Source organism: Streptopelia decaocto, assembly GCF_964273445.1.
Source record: "Streptopelia decaocto genome assembly, chromosome: 2".
In the NCBI taxonomy this organism is placed as follows: Eukaryota; Metazoa; Chordata; class Aves; order Columbiformes; family Columbidae; genus Streptopelia; species Streptopelia decaocto.
The window spans coordinates 40,355,901-40,383,030 of NC_138655.1; the positions used below are offsets into that span (position 1 = coordinate 40,355,901).

General features: G+C 39.9%; 1 protein-coding gene across 1 annotated transcript; it reads left to right on the top strand.

The window, feature by feature from the left end:
• Positions 1-1,025: 1,025 nt before the first annotated feature.
• Positions 1,026-23,075, top strand: BPNT2 (3'(2'), 5'-bisphosphate nucleotidase 2). Its single transcript, XM_082044821.1, has 5 exons — positions 1,026-1,617; positions 12,698-12,857; positions 13,597-13,692; positions 15,536-15,697; positions 17,161-23,075. Exons 1-5 carry the CDS (start codon positions 1,231-1,233, stop codon positions 17,430-17,432), a joined length of 1,077 nt encoding a protein of 358 aa, XP_081900947.1. The 5' UTR covers positions 1,026-1,230; the 3' UTR covers positions 17,433-23,075.
• The last annotated feature ends 4,055 nt before the right edge of the window (positions 23,076-27,130 follow it).

Here is a 27,130-nt window from a genome sequence, read left to right on the forward strand (position 1 = left end):
AAAAAAACAAAAACAAACCACAAAAAACAAACAAACAAACAAAAAATCAGCCACAAGATCCCAGGAAAATAGATATGTTGCCTGAACCCTAGTAATTATTTCTTTCCAGAGTTAGGAGCAGGCTTTGTTTCTAGCACATGTATGTCAACAGACAAGAATATTGCTTGAGTGAAGAATTAACTCAAACAATGCTGAATTAATTTCACTGTTGCGTTTTTGATATAACTTACTCAAAATTAGTAGAATAAATTATAAAACAGAAAAAAAAAATCAAAATCAGTGACTTTCCTCATTTCCACCCTAGATGTCCATTCTAGTCATAAATATGCTGTTTCACACTCCCCCAAACCAACCGAGGTGTAAAGAAAATATATAAATTAAGACATGCAGGCCTTTAGCACACCACTTGGCTGAGAAAACTGTTGGATTTGCTTCATTTTGCTGAATGGATGGAAATTTTTAACTCCAAGCCCCTTTCCAGCAGCACAAAGGGCCGAGAGTCCCACAGTTCCCTAAGCAGCCCAAGAGAAACAAATCTTCAGAAATGAATCGGCAATTTATGCAAACTGCAGTTTTCAATGGAAAGCTCCTTCCCGGCCTGTCGAACGGCCCCCGGCTCCCGTCCCAGCCAGCTGGGCGACCGCGCTGCAAGGGGCAGGCAGGGGCAGGCAGGGGCAGGCAGGGGCAGGCAGGGGCAGGCAGGGGCAGGCAGGGGCAGGCAGGGGCAGGCAGGGGCAGGCAGGGGCAGGCAGGGGCAGGCAGGGGCAGCTCCAACAGCCCCAGCTCTGCGTGCTCCTCGCACTCCTGCTGCCTAGGAGATGAAGCAAACACCCATCCCAAACTACACGTTTCAGGAGAACCAGTGGGTGAAGTTGAGCGTGCGCTACCAAGCGTGTGCACGGCAGGAAACAGAGGAGTGCTCCCCCAACCTCCTGCCGGGACATTGGCAGAAGAAAGCCCCGCCACACACGGGTCAGCACTGCCCCGCAAAACCCAGCCCGCCGAGCTGCGGTGGGACATGCTCAGTGCGAGCGGCGGGCCCCGCCTCCGCCTGACCCGGATACAGACGGCGCTGCCTCCCCGCCGGCCCGCTGGGGAGCGTGGAGCCGGACTGGGACCGCCGCGGCAGCGGAGGGAACGGAGCGGTGCGCCCCGGCGGCGCCATGGGGCTGTAGTAAGCGCATAGTACCGCCGCCCGCCTGCCCCGCCGTGCCCCCCTGCCCTGCGGCCATGGCCCCCATGGGGATCCGCCTCTCGCCGCTCGGCATGGCCGTGTTTTGCTTGCTGGGGCTGGGCGTTCTCTACCATCTCTACTCCGGCTTCCTGGCCGGCCGCTTCGCGTTCTTCATGCTGAGCGAGCCGGCGGCCGGTGGGCCCGAGACCCCGCATGGCTCCGCGCCCGCCGGCGCTGTCGACCTGCGGGAGCTGCTGGCCGTGTCCGTCCTGGCCGCCGTCAGGGGCGGGGAGGAGGTGAAGCGGGTCCGGGAGGGCAACGTCCTCAACGCCAAGGCGAAGGGGAAGACGCGGGAGGGGGCCGAGGAGCAGCTGACGAGCGGCGACCTCCTCTCCAACCGCAGGATGTTCTACCTGCTGAAGGGCGCCTTCCCCGCCGTGCAGGTGGGTGCCGGCTTCCCCCCGTGGGGCGGACGGAGGGGATGCGGACCCGGGGCCGGACGACCCCCCGGTGCAGAGCTCCAGAGGCCGCTCGGTACCGGGGCTCCCGGGCCGCCGGGGTTCGGCCGTGCGCGGCAAGACACGTGTCAGCGCTCCGTTTGGGAACGGCCGACGGGAAATAGCTGCCCTCGTTTTGCATTTGCCCTTCCGCCCGCGCGGATTTTGTGGCAGTGCCACCTCACGCTTGTCGCCGTGGGTGTTGGGTTGCAGGGGAAGGAGTTGGATCGTATGTAACTGAAGCCGCGCAAGGTGAAACTATGCGTTTGAATTGTTACGGGGACGGGACGGGACACAGAGTCTAAACATTGTGAATTACGTGCTGTCCGGTTAAGGACAGAGGTAATTTCATAGTGCTACTTCTGCATATGTTTAAGATCCTGCGATTAGCAATGCTGTTATTTTCTCATTTATCCTTCCTGCCTTAAGTTATAGGGAGAGCCTGGAGCAAGGAGGAAGTATTGACAATTAGAGGTTTAGTAACACAGTGTTATGATACCTCAGTTTTTAGCTATCGTGACTTTGGGACAGCAGATAAGCTAACAGTTGTGTCACATTATGGGTGGCTGCCTACATGAACAAAATGAATATATTTTTGTTTCAGAGGTGTACACCTGCCTTTGCTCTCATTCACCTACAAAATCTGGGTTTAATACTTGAGGTTGCATCCAGACCAGAACCACGCTTCTGGGCTTTTTGGTCATTGTCTGCTTTTCCTTTACTAAACAAGAACTACTTTTCAGTTTCTTGATATTAAATTTCTTAGCTTTTTACAGTCACTTGAAACTTAAGGAAAACCCTGAGTTTGTATTTCAGAGGTGATAATTGCACCCTTTTCCTGGACAGGTTGAAAGAACAAGCAGCGTAGATTTTATTTTTTGATGAAGTTTAATTACTACTCAGTGGCTGTTTTGGAAGTTCCTCAAGTGGTTTGCTGCTTTTGTTTGTGTTGGGTTTTTTGTTAGTTTGTGTAGTTTTTTTGTTTGGCTTTTTTTGAGTGTCATAGAGAACACATTGAGTATGAAATCTAAAGGAAACACCAGATTCTTCAGTATTTGAAATAAACTTGATATGTGGTTAACCTTTCTCTACAGAAAGATTATGAAGGCTCTGTTTTGAAGATTGCTGGCTTTTCTGTCAGTGGCAAGTCACCTTCTGAAGCCCTACACTAACAGAAGCAGCAGCAGCATTGTCCTCTGTTCTCTTTTGCTATTCATTGTCCTCATGAAGCTTGGCATTGCAGCATACCTTTATCACTGCTTGAAACCTACGTGCTTTCCCCGCTCCCACAGAAAGAAACTCTTCATTAGTTTTAGATACAAGAGTTGTCTGTGCTTCTAGAGGAGTTTGGGGATTTGGTTTGGGCTTGAAGAGCTCAGTGAACTGTGTTGCCTGTTCTGTGGTCACATGTGTAAACTCTGCTTCGCTGCCTGGGATGCACAGCAGTGACAGTCTGACTTGTGTGTCTTCCTCTCAGAGAGCATTGTCTTTGAACATCTACTTTTTAAAAACTTCTGTACTCCTTTTTGTTTTCCTTATAGTTGACTTGTACTGCTAGTCTTTAAAAATAGATGATGCTTTCTAAAGTATGGATATTTTCCTGAGACACTTTTTTCATATGAGGTAGCATAAGACTGCACCTTGTAGAAGCATCATACTTTGTAAGTGTCACCTTATCCCTGTGTACAGAGGGATGCTCTAGAATAAAAAACATTGCTGATGTCAAATAAAACCCCTCTTCTGTTCTTGCTGGAGAAGATGCTGCTATCAAAAGCTGTCAAACAAAAACTGAAAGAATTCCAAGAGTAAACTTAGGCAAAATGCTTATTTACTTGTATCATGACGTCCTTGAGCCTAACAGAGGTTAGGTTAACATTTAAATCAGTGCCACAATCTGCAGCCAGGAAAGAAACAAACCAGCACAAAAACTGGGTGCCAAAATATGCCTATCATGCAAAGGAAATGATCTATTAATTATCTTCCAAGAATAGCTATGGCTTTCCAATGTTTAAAAATAACCAGGGGGAGAAGTCATTTGACGGAAATAAACTTAAGTCCATGAGCAGCCGTGGATTGCCTGTATTGTGCTGCTGGACATAATAAGGGAAAGCATGCAAACCAGCTGTCTGAAGCAGATCTTCTCTTAAGGTTAAGGTGTGATTATTAAGAGAAGATGGAAGTGTAAGACTTCTCCCTTGCAGAAGCTGAAGTAAATCTGGAAAGAGCCTTACAATCCTGACAGTTGTAAAAAAGCTTTCAAAATCTGAGAGAAAAAAAACATAGAAAATGTTTTGTGTTTGTCTTTTAAGTAAAGTTATTGACTCTACAGAGGAAGAGGAACTTCACTGCTTACATCACCTGCTCTGTTTGATATAAATAGATGCATTTACATCAGTTCAAGATTTAGCACAGCTAGGTTAGGTAAGACTGAAGGTTAATTCTGTTTTATCATTGTGTAGCAGATTGAATGTATTGAGTATCGTTGTTTATATCCCTCAGAAGCAGGCATGAGAAAGGTAGGGGAGGAAGGAACAAGTGAGTTATTTCTAACTCACATGTTACCCGCTGTTGTCTCATCACACTCAACATCCAGCAATGACTATTTGCACACATCTTCTATGAAGTATAGTTGTGCAGTTGATTTTTAAAATACATTTAATGCTAAAATATATGCAGTGTTTTCTCTTGACAGAGTCCTCAGCTGCAGTTACAGGCTTAAGGTGTTCACTGTACCTGCACTGCTGGTTTGTTGTCCTCATCTATTTGTCATGCTGGGAACAAGTTGAAGCTCTGATCCAGCTGTAATCACCCCCTCTTCTCATTTTAATTTTTAAATTTATATTTTCTGGGTTACTTCACTGCTTTCCTGGTTGGTTCTCCATGCAGCCCCATTTATTCCTTGTGCTAGCACAGTGGTGATGCAATAAGAGGGGCTGGGATGGGAATCAGGTGGGGGGATTAGGAGGTGCTTGAGCCTGCCCTGCTGCTGGTGGGGAGAGGGGACTGGGAAAACAGTGTTTCTAAATCCAGTTAGAGACTGGCCAGAAACACTGGTATGTTCTGCCCAGAAGAGCTTCTCTGTTTGGAGAGGTGATTTCATGATACTGGGGCTTCAGCAGTGATACCTGGTAAAAGAGCTTCCCTCTGAGTACCACACGTTGGGGTCTTCCATTCTTCTAAGTCTGGTTGTCCAGAGGTCAGTGTCAGGAGCTTGATATCTGGATGTATCCAAGGTAAAAATGTAAAATAAAGATGATCTACAAATACCCTGGTTCACTTCACGTTATGGCCTTACCAACAGCCTGTGTCAGAACACCTGAAGGAGCAGCCCTCCTTGCTCACAAAAGGCAGGAGTGGTTGACAGAGGAAGATGTGTTCTTTAAACCAGCACTTCGGCCGAAGTCCCTCTGTCCTTCGACTGTGAAAAAGCCAATTTTGAAGTGACCCACAGAATTCTGCTATTTTTGCTTCTGCACTATGCTAGCATTATTTGCACAGGAATCAGACTTAGTCTTATTGATTTATGTTCTATATTTGTACCAGCTATCTGTCTTGTTTTCCAGTGTAAATAGTGAATAGAGAAATACCACCCCCCCCCCTTTTTTTTTTTTCAAATTGTGACTGTGCTGGAAATCTTTTTTCTCTGCCCCAGTCTTCTTCTTCAAGCATCTTTTTATCAGTCTTGCCACTGTGCTGATCATTCGATCTTCTTTCTCTTCCCCAGTTAAGACAGATGATAAATACCTCATTTCAAGTTTGTGCGTGATAGTGCTGGAATCGAGTGTCAGTGTTTGAAATGGAAATTCAAGAACATGTCAGTTTTACTTTTAATGAGATTTTCTTGTAAATTAATTCCACTTTTTGAAGATTAATGTCTCCAAGCGTGCTGGTTTTTTTTTTTGTTTTTTTTTTTTTAAATCAAACTACCTGAAGTACTTTCTAGGTTTAAACCTACTGTTTAGAGGCTTCTGACCACAGTGCCAGCTATCATACTTGGAAAACTGGAATTTCATCTGAGGTGGCAAGCTCTGCATTCGATACTGATTCTGTGGGAAAGACAGATATGTTAAAGAAGTAGGTGTACAAAACCAAAATGCTACTTAAACTTCAGAAGGATTTGCTGAATAAGTTCAGTAATTGGTTTGTCTCTTCATGTTGGGAGAACGACATCCTCAGGTCTTAGGGTTTTTAACAAAATTAATGTTCTGACCTACATGATTTTAGTAACTGCCCACATGTTTCTAAGTAAAGCAAGAAGTGTGAATGTTAGTCTGAAATCTCAGTAATAGGTGTTGTCTAGAGATGCATCTCTTAACATGGGTTCTGATTGATGCTACATGACTTATGCTGTCTCTCTCTACCTAAAATGCAATTAAAGCCTGTAACTTTATGGTAATGAGGTCTGTGATTATCTTCTCAGATGTGATTACAAGTAGTTCATTTGGTTTGTGTGTATACCGGGGGTGTTTAATCTGTCATCTGAGCATCTGGAGATTAGAGTTCTTTAGTAGTGTAGGTACTCACAAACAGCAAAAGTTTTCTCAGTGTTACTTACTGTATTGCTCTTATTTGGATGTTTTCTTAAAAAGTAATGTTGCAACTCTCATGACAAACTAGTCATCCCTTTCTTTTTGCTAGACTTGCATCTGTACAGAATTGTAATGGAGAATTTTGCTGTCTACTGAAACAACATTTGAGCTAATGAGCAAGTGGCTTTATTACTTTAACAGGTTTTAAATTCTAATTGTTACAACAGTTTACTGGTGTGAACTGTGTAAATTCTGTGATCCATGCTGATTGCCTCTGTTGCACTTTTCACCAGCGTCTATTAATCTTAAGTCAGTAGAAGCAGAGTTGTCATCTGATATGTCTTTAGCATTCCTGAAAACCTGTTTGTTTCACTCTGCTTCCTGCTGGCTTAATGACCAAAGTCACGTAAAGAGCTTTGATAAGCTCTAACAAAGCTTTTTAACATTTGGACTTGTCCATATTCTTCTTTGCACATCCTGTCTTGTTCCTCTATGGAGTGACGTCTTGTTGTCATTAAAGTAAATGCAGATGTAGTTGATTCTAGAGGAGACTCCAGAACTTGTCTCTGGATTCTGTGCTACATTTATCTGTGTCATGGCATTGTTATCAAGTATTTGTTGTTTTCATTTCAAATGAATGACAACATGAGACCAGCATTTTTTATACATTTTATTATTTTATATATTAGTATATTTTTATACCTTGCACATTTATGTACAAATATACTTTATATTTTTATTATATTTTATTACCTTTTAACAAGCTATTTGTTTAGAGAACCGTGTGATTCAGCAAGGTCCTCTCTATCCTTTCATAACAAAATCTGCCCTGCTAAAACTCCTTGAAATCTGGACCCCAGCAAGAGGAACATTTTTTGAAAGGCATGAAGAAGAGCACCCATAAAAGCTCATTTTTTCCTTTATAGTATGTCGTGGTACTATAAGGGGGAAAAGAACCCCATCCAAAAGAAGCAGCTGCTTTTAAAAAAATCAGTATATTGAATAAAACTAGAATTTTTTACTATACTGGCAAGGCTACTATTCAAATCTCTGAAGCTTAAAGGCATTTTAAACTTCAAAAAGGAAGTGATATTTTGATTTCTGAGATTATGTTCTTTTCTGTGTCAAGTAACAAACTTTGAGAAAGCAGCTCTTGTTCATAGTGAAAATTGCTGCTTGCCACCCCCAAATTCAAAAGCTGGAAGGGAGGGATTGGGAGAGGTCCTGGCTGCAGGTGAGCTAAGTCTTGGTGTGGATGTGAGTCCTTCCTTCTGCAGCAGATTCTGGAGCCAAGTTTTGTAAGCAGGATAACTCAGATACTTTCTGCAGTTATTGGAAACACGGTGATTTGACCGCTTCTTGATCTCCTGGGGAATGCTCTCCTGTTGTGCACGTATATACGTCCTGACTTGTCGAGTGGGTGTTTATGTTCAGAGGTTTTGGCATCTGATTCCTTCACATGACTTGTATATGTACAGATGCTGCGAGAAGAGCAGACAGCTTTCACCTCTGATACATTTGAGGGGAAAAAACAGAGAGAAGCTGAGCAAACAAAGGTGAAATAGTCTGACTTGGAGTAGAGGGGGTGTAAGGGCATGTCGCTCTGTGGAGGAATGAGGTGTGAGGCTTGGCTCCTAAGCGGGGGACAGCCTGAAGGCTGCAGGTTGAACTGTTCTTCCCTGAGTTGTAACATCTCTGAAACACCATCAGATAACAGCAAATCAAGCACAGTCCCATGTGGCTACTCAGTAGGTCAGTATACCTTTCAAGATGCATACTTGTGGGCATCCTCTGCTGGTTGCTGTGAACATTAGTCCTGGGGCTACATATAGTGATAAAATATCTTCCACTGTCCACAAAGGACATCTCTCAGCCAGTAAGAAAGTATCAGAATATTTTTTGGTTTATTGTTTGTAAATGTTTGTATTTACTTCTGTCCATCCACTCCCTTCCTCCATCCGCTGTCACATGAATACAAATGGCAAAGTTAAGGTTGAACCTTGGCTACACATAATGCTTATGTTGTGTAATCGCTGTGTGTATGTCATGCAGAGTTAGTGCCCTGACAAAACAGAAAAACAAAGTCAAACATCTATTAATGTTTTATTAGCGTTCCCCTGTGCACGCTGTTTTGTCTGGGCCTCCAGGCTTTTCATTTTCATGGTCCTATTCAAATCAATAGACTTATCCATTGAATCATAGAATCATAGAATAGTTCGGGTGGGAAGGGACCTTCAAAGGTCATCCAGTCCAACCCTCCTGCAATAAGCAGGGACATCTTCAACGAGATCAGGTTGCTCAGAGCCCTGTCCAGCCTGGCTCTGAATGTCTCCAGGGATGGGGCATCTACCACCTCTCTGGACAACCTGTGCTAGTCTGTTCTTGAAATGTGATAGCTGGAATACTCTTATATTCATATTCTGACCAATTAATATTATCTTTTACTGTTACATGAATTGTGGAGTTTTTGTTGTTGTTTTGTGTTGTGTTTGGTGTGTGGTTTGTTTTGTTTCTTTTTTTACTTTGAGTAGCTTAGTATTTCTTCTTTATAATACAGGTAGGATAACATTTGTGGTGTTCTCATTTTGTTTTCTAATAAAACAGCACTGGGATTTGGATTTGAGAAGACTTAATTATCAGTTGGAGTTATTGATACTCTCAGGAATGGAGAGGTGTGCTACCTTGTCTTTTTTCCAAGATACTGGATTATTTGCTTATTAAAATATAAAATGAGTATTGGGATGAATAAGGATGTGGGGAAGGAGGGGGCGTAATACATTTAAGTAAAATTCACACACCACCAAACACCTTCTAAGAGAAGTGTTACATTTGCATGTACTGATGTTTATTTTAAAAGTATTTGAATGGAATAGTCAATTTAATTTTTTTAGCATATATTTCTTCAGTTTAATTATTCTTTAAAGGGTGAATTCAGTCACAGCTGTTGACAGAGACTAGTCACAATCATAGATTTTGCAGCATCGTGGCCACTGCTACAAAATTTGAATCGCGAGGTCTTTCTCTGCAAACAATACCTTTTGTATAGTTTCAGTCTTTTAATTAAAGTGTACTGTAACAACAGGTTTAACTAGATTTTCTTTCTTTTTGAGGATTGTTTCCAACCGTCTAACCTTTTAGAGGCCTCTTCCTTCTGTTGAGGAAATGTATTTTGTTTGTTTGTTTGTTTTACGGTGGTGCATAATATGCTGTAGCGGAACTTAAACTGCCCAGGGGCTCTGTTGAGGCTGCCAAGTCTGTGGGACAAGTCATCTTGACTTTGCAGGACTGTTTTCCTCTTGGGGAAAACGCGGTCGTCAGGTTTATTGTATAGTGACAGATGTTTAATTTGTGAATGTCATGGCAACTTCAAGGACTCTGTTTGGCATACAGTGCTTCAAACAGTGGTTTTATGTGAGAAGACAGCTATGATGTGTGGCTGGAGTTGCTGCAGTTCTGCTTGCTTTCTTTTTTTGAGTATGGCCCTTAACCCTTTGCTAATAATCTGTTACAGCTGAGGTGATATCTTTTGTCGTCATTATGTGAATTATGTAAAAGTCCTGGTGACTAAAAGTCTCTAACATTCAAATATAGTCTGATAATTTCTTTATTTTCATTGTCTTTTGGTGTCAGTTCCTTACAACATCTATAATAACAAGTTCTTTTAGTTAGAGAGGATTTATCTGCTCTAGCAGTCAGATATCTGAATCTGAGCCAGCAGTCTGGATACCATCTGTAGCAAGTAAAGGGAAATCGGTGGTTCTAGGTTGTAGATACATTGCATTCCATGTGCACCTACTATTTTGCCTTGACTGGACATAAGAGCTAGTCACTTTGGCATCCCTTTAGAAATATTAGAGGAAGCCTCCTTTAAAGTTCGCAAGAATCAAAAAGCTTGCGGTCCTGATCCTCTGAAGTGTCCTAAAAAGCCAGATTGGTTACACTCAACGTCAGACATATAACTGACATGTCTAAGCCATAAGCATCATCATCCTACTGAGTAACTAGTGAATGATGCATTTCTGAAGGATTTGCACAGGCTGAAGCTTGGAAGGCACAGTAGCAATGATTTCCTTTGTACTGGTGGTAGAAGGAGCATAAAAATATTAATCTCCTAATGCATCTGAGGTGCTAAAAGTAAATGAGTGAGTTTGTCGGAATTAATTACCATTAGCACTGCTTGTGAATGGTTGCATTACAGCTCTCCTATAAACCATGTTTTTAGTGGTAATAAGCTGGCATGGATGGGTGAAGGTAGGTTGATCCATATTTCCCAAGTTGTTCTTCCTGCTGGGTTACGTGATGTTGTGTAACATGAAAGATCGTTACATACAGTGTTTTGTGCTCACTGCATCTCTTGCAATACAAAAGTATCTTGCTACTGCAATCACAACAACATTCAACATTGTATTGGGTTCTGCAGAACATTCTTCCATTTAACAGATTGTGACTGTGTGCTCTGCTGCTGGACCAAACTCTGTTCAACATACTGACTTGCCCTCTGGTCCAGAAGAAAATTAGTTAAGCTGGGCAGCAAGTGACAATAGGCTTAAATGTGACCTTGGGCCTTCTTAAGTCCTTAGGCCAACCTGCCCTAAAGACAGATGTGGAATGTTATTAACTTGTTTGTAAAATAACATTCATCTGGCAGTTGTGTAATGGTTACATCCAGTTGAGCTGCTTAAATTGCTGGTTGTAACTCAGTGCCAGAAGCAGGAGTATATACTACGATTCCTACTATCCCAAGTAATACCACGGTCTGCATAATACTAGGTTGGTGCAAAAGGAATTGTGGTTTTTGCATTGTTGAAATTTGCCATTTGATATCAGAATACATTCTTAAATAAATGTGGTTATGTTATACATAATTTTAATTTGCTTTTCTCACTTTGTTTTTTTTTTTTTTGCTACTGACTTATTCCTTGCTGTTTATTTTGTACTTATTTTAGACTATGGAAATGATGTTAGACAAAAATCAAATCCAAGTGATTTTCTTACTTGAGTTCAAAATGGGTAGTAAAGCAGCAGAGACAACTCACAACGTCAACAACGCGTTTGGCCCAGGAACTGCAAATGAACGTGTGGTGCACCCACCAGTGGTTCAAGAAGTTTCACAAAGGAGACGAGAGCCATGAAGATGAGGAGCATAGTGGCAGCTACTGGAAGCTGACAGCGACCAATGGAGAGCAATCAGCAAAGCTGATCCTCATACGACTACACGAGAAGTTGCCAAAGAACTCAACATCGATCATTCTACATTCGTGTGGCATTTGAAGCCTATTGGAAAGGTCAAAAAGCTTGATAGGTGGGTGCCTCATGAGCTGACTGAAAATCAAAAACATTGTTTTGAAGTGTCATCTTTTCGTCTATGCAACAACAACAAACCATTTGTAGGTTGGATCATGATGTGTGGCGAAAAGTGGATTTTATGTGACAACCGGTGATGACCAGCTCAGTGATTGGACCGAGAAGAACCTCCAAAGCACTTCCCAAAGCCAGACTTGCGCCAGAGAAAGGTCTGGTCACTGTTTGGTGGGCTGTTGCTGGTCTGATCCACTACAGCTTTCTGAATCCCAGTGAAACCATTCCATATGAGAAGGATGCTCAACAAATTGATGAGATGCACCAAAAACTGCAAAGCCTGCAGCCGGAATTGGTCAACAGAAAGGGCCCGATTCTTCTCCACAAAAACACCTGACCATGTGTTGCACAACCAACACTTCAAAAGTTTAACCAATTGGTCTACAAAGTTTTGCCTGATCTGCCATATTTACTTGACCTCTCACGAACCGACTATCACTTCTTCTAGCATCCCGACAACTTTTTGCAGGGAAAACACTTCCACAACCAGCAGGATGCAGAAAATGTTTTCCAAGAGTTCGTTGAATACTGAAGCGCAGATTTGTACACTACAGGAAGGAACAAACTTACTTATCTTTGGCAAAAGTGTGTTGATTGTAGTGGTTCTTATTTTCATTAATAAATATGTGATTGAGGCTTGTTAAAATGATTTGAAATTCACAGTCCAAAACTACAATTTCTTTTGCACCAACCTAATACTTGTTGATAAAATATCTATACGTTTTCAGTGTGCATCTACTGATCTGTATAAATAGAATATAAGAACCCTGCTGTATCTGTATACTGCATGATTCTCCAAAGTCAGCTTTTCTGCTTTTAGTCTTCAAAGCTACTGCATTTAACGTTTCATTTAAAAAGCCCTGTGATTCATACTGTGAGAACATTCAGTAGGAAGAGCTGCAGCCTGAGAAAGTGTCCAGCTGTGGTATGGCTCACAGCAAAATTCTGGGTTGTGGTTTTCCATTCCTTGTTTGCATGATGGTAACAGCTCATGAGGTGCTGAAAAATGACTAACTCACGCACATGTAGCGGGAGGTGAAGGGACAAAGGAAAGAGATGAGCAAACCTGTAGTTTTCCCAAGTACCACAGTTACCGTATCTGTTAAATTAATGCAATTACTTTTCTTGTCTAATCATAGATAAACTCTGAAGAACGTGTTGATACAGCTGATCAGGAGACAGTATCTTGGGATCGCAGTATTCCTGAAGACATAAAGCAAAAAATACAGCCTAAAGAGGTTCCAGCAGAAAGTGTAACTGTCTGGATCGATCCATTAGATGCTACACAAGAATACACAGGTAGCTGATTCTTGTTGACAAATCATGTGTAATTCTGATGTTTGCCTTTTATACTGGAGACAAAATATTAAGTATTTACAATGACATCTCATGTTAAAATGGGTTATGTCAAAGCTAGAGCGGCAACATTAAATATCGCAGAATATTTTTTGTTTATTTAAAGGGAATACTAAGTAAATATTCTCTTTAACTTGATACAAAAAAAATCATGATAGTTTTTCAAAAAAGCATGCATAATTCAATCTTACCCTTTTCCAAATGTTTTAAGATGTCACATAAACAGTGCAAGGCAATCCAGCTAAAATTGTTGCCGATAAGTACTGCAGAGCAAACAGGAAAAAGTGGGGTTTCTTTTGCAAATATTCCATTGATACAATAACCTGTTTAGGTGAATGTTGTTTGGCATTTGAATAATCAGTTTTGAACCAACAGAGGATAGGAGGTGGGCAGGGAAGGGAGAATACAGGGGCACAGATTTCCGTGAAAATACGTGCTGCGTAAGACACAGCTGTTTACATTAGACCGGGTAGGAGTATAGGTTACATCTACTGAACAGGAAAAATTGCTGGAAAATTGAAGTGTCTCTAAAGTATTGAAAATTGCAAGGATAGAAAAAGGTACATAGTAAGAGACAGAATGTAGACTATTCTTTAACATTTCTATAATTTCAGGTCTGCTTTCTCTTTGTGTTCTTGGCATCTGGCTGTAGATGAGCTCACCTTTTTCATTTTGCCCACAGAGAACCTTCGACAGTACGTCACGACAATGGTTTGTGTGGCTGTAAATGGTAAACCAGTAATAGGAGTGATACACAAGCCGTTCTCAGCATATACAGGTACCTTTATGCCTTCACGTATTTCTAACATCTTCTGTCATAGCGTTAATTAAAATTTAATGTTTGTGAGAACATCTGTGGGTATAAATAAGAAAGTAGTACCTGGGGCAAAAGAGCGCTGCTGCAAGTCTCAGAATTAGAGCTGCAAATGTGTTCTATGCTGCAAAACCACAAAGGAAAATGCCACCTTTGTTTAACATAAAAATGATGAATTTAAAATAAACTAACCGAAAATATGTGTAAGAATTAAGATCCCTTCAGCTGGAGTGCTTATAGCAAAGAGAAGAAAGTGAAACCTGCAAATACTGACCAGTGTTATGTGTGCTGTTAGTCTTTAGCAGAAGAGTACTTGGCTCATTCATCTGAGGAACTTGGGTCCATGATATTATACCCAGGAGCTGATGCTTATTCAGTGTGAATAACAAAGATAGATTAAAGATCTTAATGGCAAGTCTCTGTATGTAACAGGCAAGACTGTCTAGCATGGTCTTATTGATTATCTGACGTGCTTTTAATGCCATAAACCTAAACTAATTAATTCTTTAGTATTAACGATGTATCAGTGAGGATACCTGCAAGTTCGGGAATGTGTACGCACTTCTGAAAGCTTCAAAGTAGTTTTAGTATTTGCATCTTACTATATATTTGAAATGAGAATTTCTGTTCTCATTTTCCCTTAGGCAATAGTGACCTCTAGAGTTGTGAAGTTATGCAGTAGCTCTCACATAGAAACTAAGACTGAATAAATGTATTTATTTTTTTCTCTTTTTTGCCAACTGAATGCTCAATATTTTGTACTAAGTGTATTGTCTTTATATATGAATGTTATTTCCAGTCATTTAAGTATGTGCTATATGCTAATATGCTTTAAGGATCTTGAGGTTTTTTGGAACATATTTTTCCAAGTATCAACATCTATCTGAAGAAATGGGATTTTTTTAGCATTATAATTTTGAGAAATTATTTGCTTATGTGAAATGTTCAGACATGGCATCAGATGGGATGCAATGAATTCTGTCATTCTATGTGAAGAGTTTTCATTTCCCAAGCTGGAAATACCAGTGTATTGTGAGTAGGATTGTTCCTTATACTATCACACAAATACAAAGCAATAAAGGTCGGGCGGCATTGTTATTACACATAACTCAGTCTGTTGCCATACAATCTGGCTCTCCACTGACATGAAATTGCTGATTAGTGTGCTAAGTAAATGTCATATTAATGGTTAGCGTGTGCCACCTACCAAGACTGGCTTTGAACTTGCAATGAAACGAGTGGGAGGTTGTGTATTCTAAATCCAGTCCTCTGAAACACACCATCAAATGTTTCCCTTGGCACTACTATCCTTCTGAGCTATTCCTTCCTTGGCATTAATATCCTTCTGAACAAAATGATTCAATAACATTTTTGCTATCTGCTTTGAAGGGTAGCAGGGCTTTTTGTTTTTATAAAAATGTTATTTGAGGAAATATTTGATCTATTTCTGACTCAGAGCCATCCTTTTAACTTTGGTGGCTTTCCAGTTGCAAGTTCTGAATATTACTACCTGGGATTTTCCCCTCTTACTCTATTTTTTTGGAAGTATCACAGAATAAGAGTAAGGTATGGGATAATGCCATATGCACAGAAGTTTGTGCTTGGGGTGACTGCTTCTCTTCTGCTCGTGTGCACATGTGGGCACGCACCCCTTCCTTCTGTCAGCCTTAACTTTCTCTTTTACACTAGGGAGGGAAATTAAGTCAGAGGCATCAGTTGTATTTTCTCAGATAAGTATCCTTTTATCTTTACATGGAACAGAGATTGCCTTTTATAAATCTTAACAGAATTTGCATTTCTCTTGTAGCCTGGGCAATGGTGGACGGTGGGTCAAACGTAAAAGCTCGTTCCTCCTACAATGAGAAAAATCCAAGGATTATTGTATCCCGCTCCCATGCAGGAAAAGTTGAGCAGGTTGCAAAGCAGACATTTGGAAATAAGACTGTGATAATCCCTGCTGGTGGAGCAGGTGAGGTTCCTTAAGCATCCTGCCCATTTTATTGCTTCTGAGTGACTTAATGGGATAACTGTTATTAGACCAAATGATATAGCTGAAGCATCTCTTCTTTTTCCTCTTACCTTTTGTTCTTCACATCACTAAAAGCAAACACTTGACGATAGATGTAGTTTCTCCTATGTATGGAAACCTATATGCAAACTTAGTTCTGGCTTCAGGTTCTCCACAAGTTAGTACGTTAGTGAATCTAAGCCTGGACTAGCAATATTACTGTGGTCCTCTTACTGAACACGCTGATGTGTGTTCACTGACAGCACAGATGCCTCTGCAGAGGAAAAAGGGTTGTGTGACCAAATAGAGAATCACGGAAGAGAATCTGTTGGTTGGTAGTTAACTAGTAGCACATTTAATTAAACAATGTTTTAGGAAAAGCCATTAAATTTTGGTGCTATTTCTTGCATTTTTGTCAAAAGAGAAAACTACTGTCACTGAAGTCCATTTTTATCTGCCTCATATTCAGTCCAAAGAGGTTTTACCTATTTTTTGTAAGCTTACACAATATCCTTGTACATGTTACTGACAGAATGCAAATATGTGAGGCAATAGTGTGAAGCAATAGCTGGTTTAAAGTCTCAGAAAAGACATGCAAAATTTTAATTTTACAGAAATGTATTTTGCTGTGTCTTTAGTCTGGGAAGGCAGAGCCCCCCTACAGGTTGTTTAGTTTCTTGACAATTAATCTAAACAAGTTTTCTTACCATAAAGGAAGTGAAAGTGTAACTGATTATAGTGGATCTTCTCCAGGGCTCAACTCTGTATAAGAAGATCAAGAAAGGAACAGTTAAATGAAACAAGGATATTGGTTGAACAGTGGAAAAATTGAAAATATTCTATAAAAGAAAGAATACTATTTTGAGCAATGACTTTGTACTCCATAATGTATGATAAATGGTAATGCCATGGGCTGAGTTGCTTTATTAAAGAGTGGTATATTCATCTTCCTTCTCTTGTAATAAAAAGCAAGGGGTGGGGGGAAGGTAGACTTCAGCATAATACAGAGACTGAGAAATAAATAAGTGAACATAAGAGCAAAACCGTATTCAGGTTCCTGGTCTTGTTCTTTTAATGTGTCTCTAGATAAGTTTATATAGCATGTAAATAGCTAGTTTATATACCAATGTAAAGGCTGTCTAAAAATAATGTGTCCCAAATACCCAAGGCTTTAATTGACGTGCAGTGGAAAAATCTTGGGGCAGGAGGGAGGTCCTTTTTCAAATTTTCTCTGCAGGTTAGAGGACAGAGAAATTTGATTGTTGCCTTTGCTATGATACTGGATGGCATGATATAATTAATGACATCACTTTCCTAAGTCTTGCATGTGCATATTATTAACACTTACTAGTAGAATTATCCTTTGTAATGAATAGGAGAACTTCCGTTAACTTTTTGTTTTTACTTCTGCCCATTTCTTCTAGGTTATAAAGTGTTGTCCCTCCTTGACGTGGCTGAAAAGAATCAGGAAGAAGCTGATGTATATATCCATGTCACCTACATTAAGAAATGGGACATATGTGCTGGCAATGCAGTGTTGAGAGCACTGGGTGGCCATATGACTACCTTGACTGGTGAAGAAATTAGTTACACTGGTTCAGATGGCAATGAGGGAGGACTTATAGCCAGTATCAACATGAACCATAAAGCACTAATTGAAAAACTTCCAGATCTGGAAAAAACATCACATAAATAAACTGATGGAGAAGTACAAATCATGCTTTTGTAGCCTTCGGATGCTCTCTCTGAAGAAGCAGGTGTGAAAACCTGCTGGTAAAGGTGCACGGCAAAGCAGTTTGGTGTGGGTTTGGGGACTGTATCATGCATTGGGTTTCTTCAGTGGTGGTATTTAAAAAAGAATAAAATAATAATAATCAGAAGTAGGAAGGGGACTGACTGCCTCACACCTCAGTTTCCATGTTTTCTTTTTTTCTGATTCTTTTCATGCAGTTCTTGTACTCAAGGTGCATATACAGTATCTATTTGTGAACATAGGTAAACTAAAGAAAAATCCAAATCAATTCATAAAATAACCTTAATAGTTCTCACAGGAATGTCTTTCAACCTTTTGCATCTTGGTACTGTAGTTGTAGCAACTCCATAATGAATTAGGTAGGAAAAAAAACATTGATTTGTTTAGTCATCTGATAACTCTGTTAAGAATTTAGCAGGAAACATGACATTGTGTTCTGTATCCCCTGGACAGAAAGCACAAGATTTACACAGATTTATATGCAGCAACAGTTTATCTTTGACAGTGTGGCACTCCTTCTGCTTTTTAAGAGAAAAAAGGAAATGTTCTGTACTATTTTGACTTTTTTCCTGAAGATGTAAACCAGCTTAGTTCGTATGGGTTGTGAATATCAGTGTTTTATTAATCAGTGTAATTATTTCCATTTAGCTTTCTAAAAGAAGGCGACATTTCCTTGTATAGTTTTTAAAAGTTACTTCTTGTTCTTGATTTCTGCGTATGGTGTTGAAGATGCATGCTAGACTTTTCTCTAACGTAGGACTCGTTCATCATTTGGTGTTTGTGCCTACAGAAGGAGCCTCTTCTTTCAGTACCTGTTTTTTTGTTTGTTGTTTTTGGTTCTGTTCTGTTTTCCATTGGAGAGAGTCATATGGAATGAGTTTAACTTCTGTAAGTTGATTGGTTGTTTCTATTTACAACATGAGATATAAGCTAGCAATTTTTCTACAAGCCCAGAAATATCTTTCTGTCTTTCTAAGTTAAGGCATGCTCTTAGCAGAAAGCTCTTTACATGGAGAGAGGCCATTTAAACTTGAATCTGTTCAAACAAGCATGAAGAACATGTGGCGCTTGAAGTACAGCAGGGTCTGCGAAACTTTACTGAAAAATGTCCTTTGTCAATCCAGTAAACGCAGAGCGGGACATGGGCCCTTTGATAGCAAATGATGATTTGTTGCACCTCTAAAATATCTGGACTTCTATCTGCAATAGTGTAACTACCTGTGTTGTTCTCTGCACCCCTCTGAAGGGTTTCAGAAAGTTAAAATGTAGCTGTTATTTGAATTATTGCTACATAAGCTTCTCATCTCTCCTCAAGAAAGCTGAAATACTTACTTAATACGGATGTTTTATGTTCGAAGTTTATTCAGTATAAGCTTAGGCTGTTTAAAACAAATTCTGAATTACTTTCATTTTAACTTCTTTCATCATGCTACTGTTCTAAGAACAGGTTTTTTTCCTGATGTCAGTAGTGGAGCATGTCTAGATACCTCTTTTAACTTCTAGCTTAACATTCACATTTCCAAAAGAACTCCTCAGTTGTTGCATAACTACAGATGCAGACTCTTATTTGGTAAGCTTACTGGCAAAGTAGATTGAAGCTTAGTCCTACTAGCCTTTTGATACGGGTAGGTTTTTTAGATAATTGTTTTTCCAAAATTGACACTATTGCTGCTATTGTTCAAAAGTAGCTTTTACAGAAGTAGAACATACACAAAGCAACTTAACTGCCAATTTGTAAATGTAATAAACTATTACATGCTATGACAAATATGTGAATGTGCCCTTTTTAAAAAGGGTCTGATCTGTTTTGAAAAACTTGATCTTCCAAACCTCAGTGAAGAAAAAAAATCCAGATATTTATTAAGACTTCAGTAATATTTTACAAAAAGACTGCAGCTTTTTTTTCAGGCTGATTAAAATGACTTAAAGCTAATTAAAAAAAAAAAAAAAAGCAGCTCTTTTGTTTATTAAAGAGCATGGATTAAAATTAAAATATGAGGAATAATCATAGTTAGTCTGGTATATAAACCTAACTGTGTCACAGAGGTTGAATGCACAATATTTAAATAGGCAATTAAGACAAAGTCTGTGGCAGGTTGTGGTTTCAGATTCAGGCTGAAATCTTGTGTAAACTTACCTTCTGAAAATGTGACTGCTTTTATTCTGGGGATGATTCTATCACTTTCTTGCATAATCTGTGATCAGACAGCTTCTGTATGAGAAATGGAAAACAAGGTAATGTTGTGTATCATACAAGAGCTTACTTGCCATATGAGTTGGAGGTATAAAGCAGTAAATAGAAGCATTTGCCTAAATTATTTTTCCTTAGGAAGATAAGGTACGAAGAAGAGCTTCAGCCCTCCTTTCCTTCCTCCCATGTGCTGGGTAAAATACCTTTTCTTCTATTAGGAAGACAGGTGCTTGTTTAGACATGTTTATATCCTAAAATGCTTTGTTGCAATGGGCCTCAGTGTTCAACACGTTTCACAGTGGACCCTTATTGGCCCAACCTCATTTCTTGTCAAAATGCAGAAAAGGTGAGAGTGAGACACCCAGTTAATCACTTCTGATACAGCCTGAGTTTGTACAGCTTTCCCATAGCTGAGGCCTAAGGTGGTGTTTAAAGTGTCTAGTTTAAAGTGGAGCTGCTTTGATATGAGAATAGGTAAGCACCTGGTGAATATCAGTTTCTGATATCATTTTACAATAAATGCAACCCTTATGCAGACCAGCAAGTATTCAAAAGTGTTTGCTTAGTGCACATGTGCCAGTGCACTTCGATATCTGTTTGTATAATGTTAACACTCAGTGTATCCCATTTCTTTGACTGTGTTTACACTCCATGATAGAACATTTTGCTATTCTGGCTGGAATACTTGTTTGGCCTCAGCTGCATGGATGTGACTTACACTTATGCCCAGACTGGTAAGAAATAATAATGTACATGTGTCTTACTGCTGGGCTAGAAATTTGTTCTTTACATTCTAGCCTTTTCCACTTAAACTGTCATACCATTTTTAGGGACACTACTTAAAAAAATTGTAGAGTGTAGGTAAATCCTGCAGAAGTATATATTTTCTAAAAATTTTAATTAAAAAAATTCACAATATAATTTTTACTCCAAACAAGGGAAGAGAATGTATTGTTTTAGCATTGCTTTTCCAATGGTGGATTCTTTTGTTTGAGTGGCTTTTATGATCAAGGTAATTGCAAGTGAAATTGTTATGAAGCCATGTGTATTTTCTCTTTTTTTCATTTTGCTAAAAAGAGTGGATGGTAGCATGGATGATACCTAGTACTGTATCAAGAGTCCTAACTTGCATTCCTTGGATGAATGTTTTCAAAATAAATGGACAAAGAAGTAAATGGGTTTGAATATTGTTACCGATACTGAGTTTAACCTATTTGCCAGATGTTTACAGATGGATTTATATATGTTGATTTCTCTGATCTACAGAGCATGTAGTAATAATTAATATGGCCAAGACAGCTTACTCAGATGGTGAATTAAGCATACAGGTGAAGCTGAGAAGTCATCTAGTGATGTTGTTTCATAGGCTTGGTTTAGAGTAGACATATTTTCTAATTGGCTTCAGGTGTGAGAACAGAGTGGTTTGTGGTTGGTTTGGTTTGTGTGTGTTGTTTTGTTTGTTTGTTTTGGGCTTGTTTTGTTTTTTAATACACAGTAGTTGGATATCGGAGGTATGTAGGGAAGCCAGCACTGCAGTTCATCACTGCTTTTTGGTTTATAAACAAATGTACCCCAACATCTTTTCAGCATCGTGTTACCTGTTGGAGCCGTACAGCAGCTGTGCAATACTGTGTCCTCCTGGTTTAACGCTGTAAAACGAGGGGTCCACACCCCCCAGGAACAGCGCAATGAGAAGGGACTGAGCTTTATGCTGGGCCTCTTGTCTGTTCTGCCAGCTGAGACTGGCTGCTGCGCTGTCTTGTGGGTGTCGTTTCAATTGCAGTTTCTCGGTGGCCAAACTGCTTTTGTAGGCTGTCTCCCTGGTTATGCCCAACCCCTTCATGGATCTGTTTTCTAAAGTAAACTGGAGAAGTGGAGAGGAAAGAGGTAGATGGGTGTGCTGGAGAAGTTGGGACAGAGAACGCTTATTTCCATTTCTTGATTTAAATTACATTGATAGTTTCATTTCTCTCATTCTTCAGGGTTAGATAAGTTAAGATTTAATGGACCACAGATAAATGCCTCCATGATTTTAAGCCCAAACAGGATGAGGATTGGGGGAGACTACTTCGGGCAAGGAGAGTCTGGGTGGGGGGCTTCCTGTCAGGCCATTCACACTGAGCTTTGTTGTAGAGGATTAGGCCCTTTCACACAAACAATTACAGATTTCACTTTGCCAAAATATCATTCATAGTCGGTCTTCCGACCTGCTATCCTCAAGGATAAATCCATGCTTTATCCAATTCACTGGAATGGAACTTGCTGAGACAAGACTGTGGTAATTCTGAAGACTCAAAGATTGCTTGACTTGCTCTGCAACTTCTGTCTGGCAGCTGTTACAATGAAGTGTGAACACCTGCTGCCAGTGACTTCCCATCTCACAGGCAGCTTGTGCCACTCACAGGTCGTATCAAGAAGCTGTTGAAGCCTTATATTGTGTGGTTTTCAGATGCCTCACCAGCTCTTTCAGCTCTTATGAGAGAGGTTCACGAGTGTTCGGCCAGTTTCCCTCTGAGGCTCCTTCTGGAGCCAGCAATTGGCAGCCACTTTTCCCTCATTGCTGTGCCTCATCTCTTTTTCCTACCTTAGTCCACATGGACAAGATAAACAGAAGATCAGAGGTGGAAACAGTCCCAGAATGAGAGGGCCACAGTGGCAAATCATCCAGTTTATTCTCAAGCTGTTAGTGTTTGGGACCAAAGTCTAATGTGCTACCAAAAGTGGGACAGATGCCAACAAAATAAAGGCATCTTGAAGAAAGGTTCATGTAATTGGTGGTACTGAACATGCAGAAAAGATGCAAATGGACTAAGAGGAAGTTAAACTGTCTTAAAAAAGGAGAAGAAAACAGCTTCTCAGTGTCATGTTACAAGCATTTGGCATTTCTGTTCCTCTGGGTGCAGAGTCTTGTTGCTTATGAAAGAGGCTCCATTGGCCCTCTGTGAAAGACCTGATTTTGTTGAAGTCAGTAGCAGCGTTCCCACTGAATTCAGTGTGAGCAGAAGCAAGCCAGATAAAACATGAAAAGTAAATTAAGAGAAGTTCTGAAGAACTCAGCTTCTGCCAATAGAGCAAACAACCTGGGTTGTGTTAAATTCGCCTCTGGCAGCTTCAGTCTGTGTTACTAGAGAACTTGGAAGCATCATCCCAGTATTTTGAGACTCTAAGTCTTTCAGGTTTTTTTTATGGTCTACAGCTGATAGAGCCTGCTTTCAGATAATATTGTTTTCAACACCAATTGTTCCTTATTTGTAATTCACATTTCTTTTTTCTCCCCAAAGGACCAGCAGCACTCTGGCATTTTTCCTGTTGTCCCACCAAATTGTATTATCATCTTCCAATTGTGTGCCAAATTGAAATAACAATTCTAGAAATAAACTGTCTGAAAATACTGACCTGTGAGGATGTTTTCCTGTATCATGTCTTCCTGTTGGGTATTTATTGTTTCTTTGTACACCAAATACCTTTTATTTTTTTTTCTTTTTCCAGTAAGGTATGTCAGGCTGCTTTAGCTGTGCTGTGTCCATCGTATATGTGCATGACTTTCTGCCTGAGGGATTATCATTACTGACAGGTCCAGCCAAGTTCATGATAAACATAATCCAAGGTTTCCACTGTTTTTGCTTTCATATGTGTTTTATAGTGAAAGTTGGTGGATTTGTGTGTTGGAAAATGAGTGCTTAGAAATCCCCCATATAGCATTGTTCCTTGGATCTGAAGAGGTTTTCCTTCCAACATCAGCTCCAGGACTCTTCCTATTTATGTTACTTCATTCTGCTTGAGTCTCATTTCCATGAGAATCACAGTAGTAGAGTATTAATTACTATTACTATCCTTTTTTTATTAATGTGCCACTCTTCGTAAGTCAAGCCATGAAATAAGTTGAAAGGTGCTTTAATGTCCTACATCAATATGGTATTTTGCTCATCATCTCTGCTGTGGGCCTAGACTTGGTGAGCCTTCACTAATCACACTAATCTTTAGTAAAATGGGTCCAAATACAAGAATTCTTCCAGATTAGGTGGTATGATCTAGCTGAAAAGTGCAGCAAGCATTGTGCTAGTCTGTAGTAATCTGTTAGGGAAATGGGCTGAAGTGAAACTACACATTTTTAAAATACACCTTTTTCTTCCAAAGGGACGTACATATCGTAGAGTTATGAATACACCGTGTTTGTGCTCCTCTCATCTGAACTCCACCCAGGCTGGGTTATTTTGGTGGCTTTGTGTTTCCAGAGAGCAAATAGCACAGGGCACACTCTTTCTGCAAGGGGATAGTGTTCAACTAAAATAAATAAAGGGGATCAAATACATGTGGATTCTGTAGTAGGGGAAAGGCAAGTGTTTTAACATGCTTCCCATAATTTTCTGAAACCTTAGTACCTGAATCTGGTGGAAATGTTGTCATCAGAAGCTAAGATTTTCAATGATTTTAGCAAAAATATCTTTTGTATGTAATGTTTCCTGCAGGACAGAACTGACAGAGATCTGTGTGCTATTCTGATGAGATGCTAATCTTATTTTACAGGAACAGTTTTATGCAGGTATAACAATGGCTTTTGGAACCTGAATTGCACTCCATCCTGATAGATTTAGACCCAGAAGATGATCTATGCCAGAATAACTTTCAGCACTGACACTTGCATCCTTAATGCTAAAGGAGTTGGGAGGGAAAAAGAAGCAGAGGCCAGTAGAGGGCTCTGTCTTTTCACGAATGCCCTGAAGAGCCAGAAAGATTTGGAGGACTATGGCTATCTCATGCCTATCTTTTTTTTGAAGGAAAGTATTTCACCGTTTTTTCTCCAATGTGGTGCATGTTTTTAGTTAAGAAGGCACCCACAGAGTTCTAGGGTCTGATCTAGAGGGCTGCACTGAATTGTTACTGCGCAATTTGGCAGCTGCTTGTGATTTCTAACGTATGCTTTCTTTGTATTTTTGATGTGACTTAGTATTGCAGTAAAAGTGCACACTTCATGTGCAGTGGGTTTAAGATACTGGCAATATCATTTCTTTTAAGTAGCTCTTTTCAGGCTCCTCAAAAATTAGCCCATGAATTCACACAGATCTGTAACTAGAGCTTGAAAGTCATGGTGTGAACTTCCCGTGAAGGTATCTGTCTGCATCCTAGCAGTTTCGCTTCTCAAAGGCATGAAAATAAGGTCAGTTGTGACAACTGTACATCCAAGCTTTATCTCATTTTGAGTACATAACCACTCCACTTGGCACTTCAAGTTAATTGCTCATATCTGATATTGTTAGAGTAGCAACTCCTCCGCTTCCATCAGCTCAGCAACTTCTACATGTCAGTCTCAAGGAAATAATATCTTTATTCATGCCCACCATATGCAAGACTCAATGAGCCTCTGTAAACCCCCACTTTTTTCCTGGCTTCTTTCTTAAAAATCTAGGTGCTCCCTCACCAGACTAAATTTTATAAAATTAGTTTAAGAAATAAAAAAGCCTATTCTGTTGCTTAATCAATTGAAACACTCCATTTTACTACTGTTAAAATACCAAGACCTGGTTCTCTAGCTAATATAAATTGCCATATATTTTGATATCATTTGAACTTCCATCCAACAGAGAATATGTTTCTGGTTTGGGAGCTGTGTTTGTGTGTGCAGGTAATTATTTCTGTTAATTACATATAGCTTCATATTTAAGTACAAGACTTGAGAATAATAGGAAAACTAAGCTCCTTAGCTACTTTGGGAGATGAAAGAGAATGAAAAAAAGAAAGTCTCGGTTATGTTATGGGCATTTTTTGTGTGTGTGTTTGCTTGTTTTTTAAAAAATAAATGTCTTTCTGGTTTTGTTTTTGTTTTTTTTTTTTTTGGAAGCTGTTCTCAGCATCAACTGAAATGCTTTGAATCACTGAATCTCTCGTGGTCTGTGCTCATCACAGGCACCTTTTTGCCACCCTGACTACCTGAGTCAGGACTAGGCTGAGCTTTGCTGTGCACCTGTGTTGTGACTGTAGGGCTGGGGGTGGCAGTTCGTCATTCTGTGCACTAATTGGGGCCATCAGAGAAAAGTCATTACTGAATAACATCCTCTGGGTTTCTGTTTCCATGTCTAATACTTTCACCTGCAGAAATTTGGAGTAGGGCAAACAAAGTCCTATGGAAAATCATTTCCCTGGTGAGGAGCCCGTTATGATGATGACTGCTGCTGCATTCAGCTTGGCACGGGTTTTGCTGGGAAGAGACAAGCAATTTTCCTCAGGCCCCATCTGCTGAATCACTAGAAAAAGGAAAATGAGAACAGTTACTACCCAATTTTGAAACTCACACATTTGAGACTCAGCTTTCTTATTAAAAACTACAGTCAAGGGGGAAAAAACTCCATGAATAATTCCTGAATTGTCTCACTCCAATCACTTGTGGGAATGTGATTTGAATTTCTGTGGCTTGAGTCTCACGTCCAGGACACTTGGAAGAGAAGGAGAGAGACAGAGGAGGGTCTAAGTGGAAATGAAATTGAGATTATTTTAGATAGACTCAGATCAAGTACTTAGACTACAAATTTCTTGTCAAGATGAGATGAAAGATTATGATGATGGCATAGTGACAACCAAGAAGAAAATTTCTACAGCTAGTATTTCATAAAAATCTTGCCTTTAAGTCAAAACAGACAAATGGCATAGCCTAGCCACTGCATTTTTGGTTTAGTCTGGGTGGGCTTTTTCACTTGAACTAGCATCCATTAACATAGAAATGAATTAAAAATGATATGTTCATTCTTGTGTGCTTCAATATTTCAGAATAATACTGTAAATATATAATAGATGGAGCACAGGGAGTTTGTTTGAAATGATAATGAACAATTACTATTTCAAAAATACTTTCAGTGTTGGAAGACCTGCTCACATCTATTTGTCTTATTTGTCTGCTCTGTCCTAGTTCATGAGTGACCCTATAGAATGAAATGGGACAAATAATATGAAATAAAGGTTTTCAAAATCCGCATGGCAGTCTTTGCGGCATCTCTAGAAATGTTTTTCTCTAAATGGAAAAATCTTTTATTATATTAAACATTAACATTCTTGACAATAACAGATTATTCCCATGTCCTCCCTTTTCAGCCATCAAGTTTTGTTGGGTTTGTTTGTTGGTTTGTTTTTTGTTTGTTTGTTTGGGGGGGGAAGGAGGGTTTTTTTTTTTTCCTAACCTTTGTGAAGTTAAGAATCTGGATAATATTACAAATATTACATTCTCTACTTTTGTTAACATTTCTGCCTTCAAGAAGTATGGAATAAAAATGGACAAGGGACTATCTCAGATCATTGTGGTCATATGCTTCTTGTTTTAAGTGGCTCGTTGTAGTAATCCTTTAAAAAGGCTGCCTTGCCAATAAATAATTTGAAATATAGAGACCTGACATTTGGGCGTTAGCAATCTTTTGCCCAGACAGCAGGGATGGAGGCTACATGACTATTAGGGTGCCCTGAG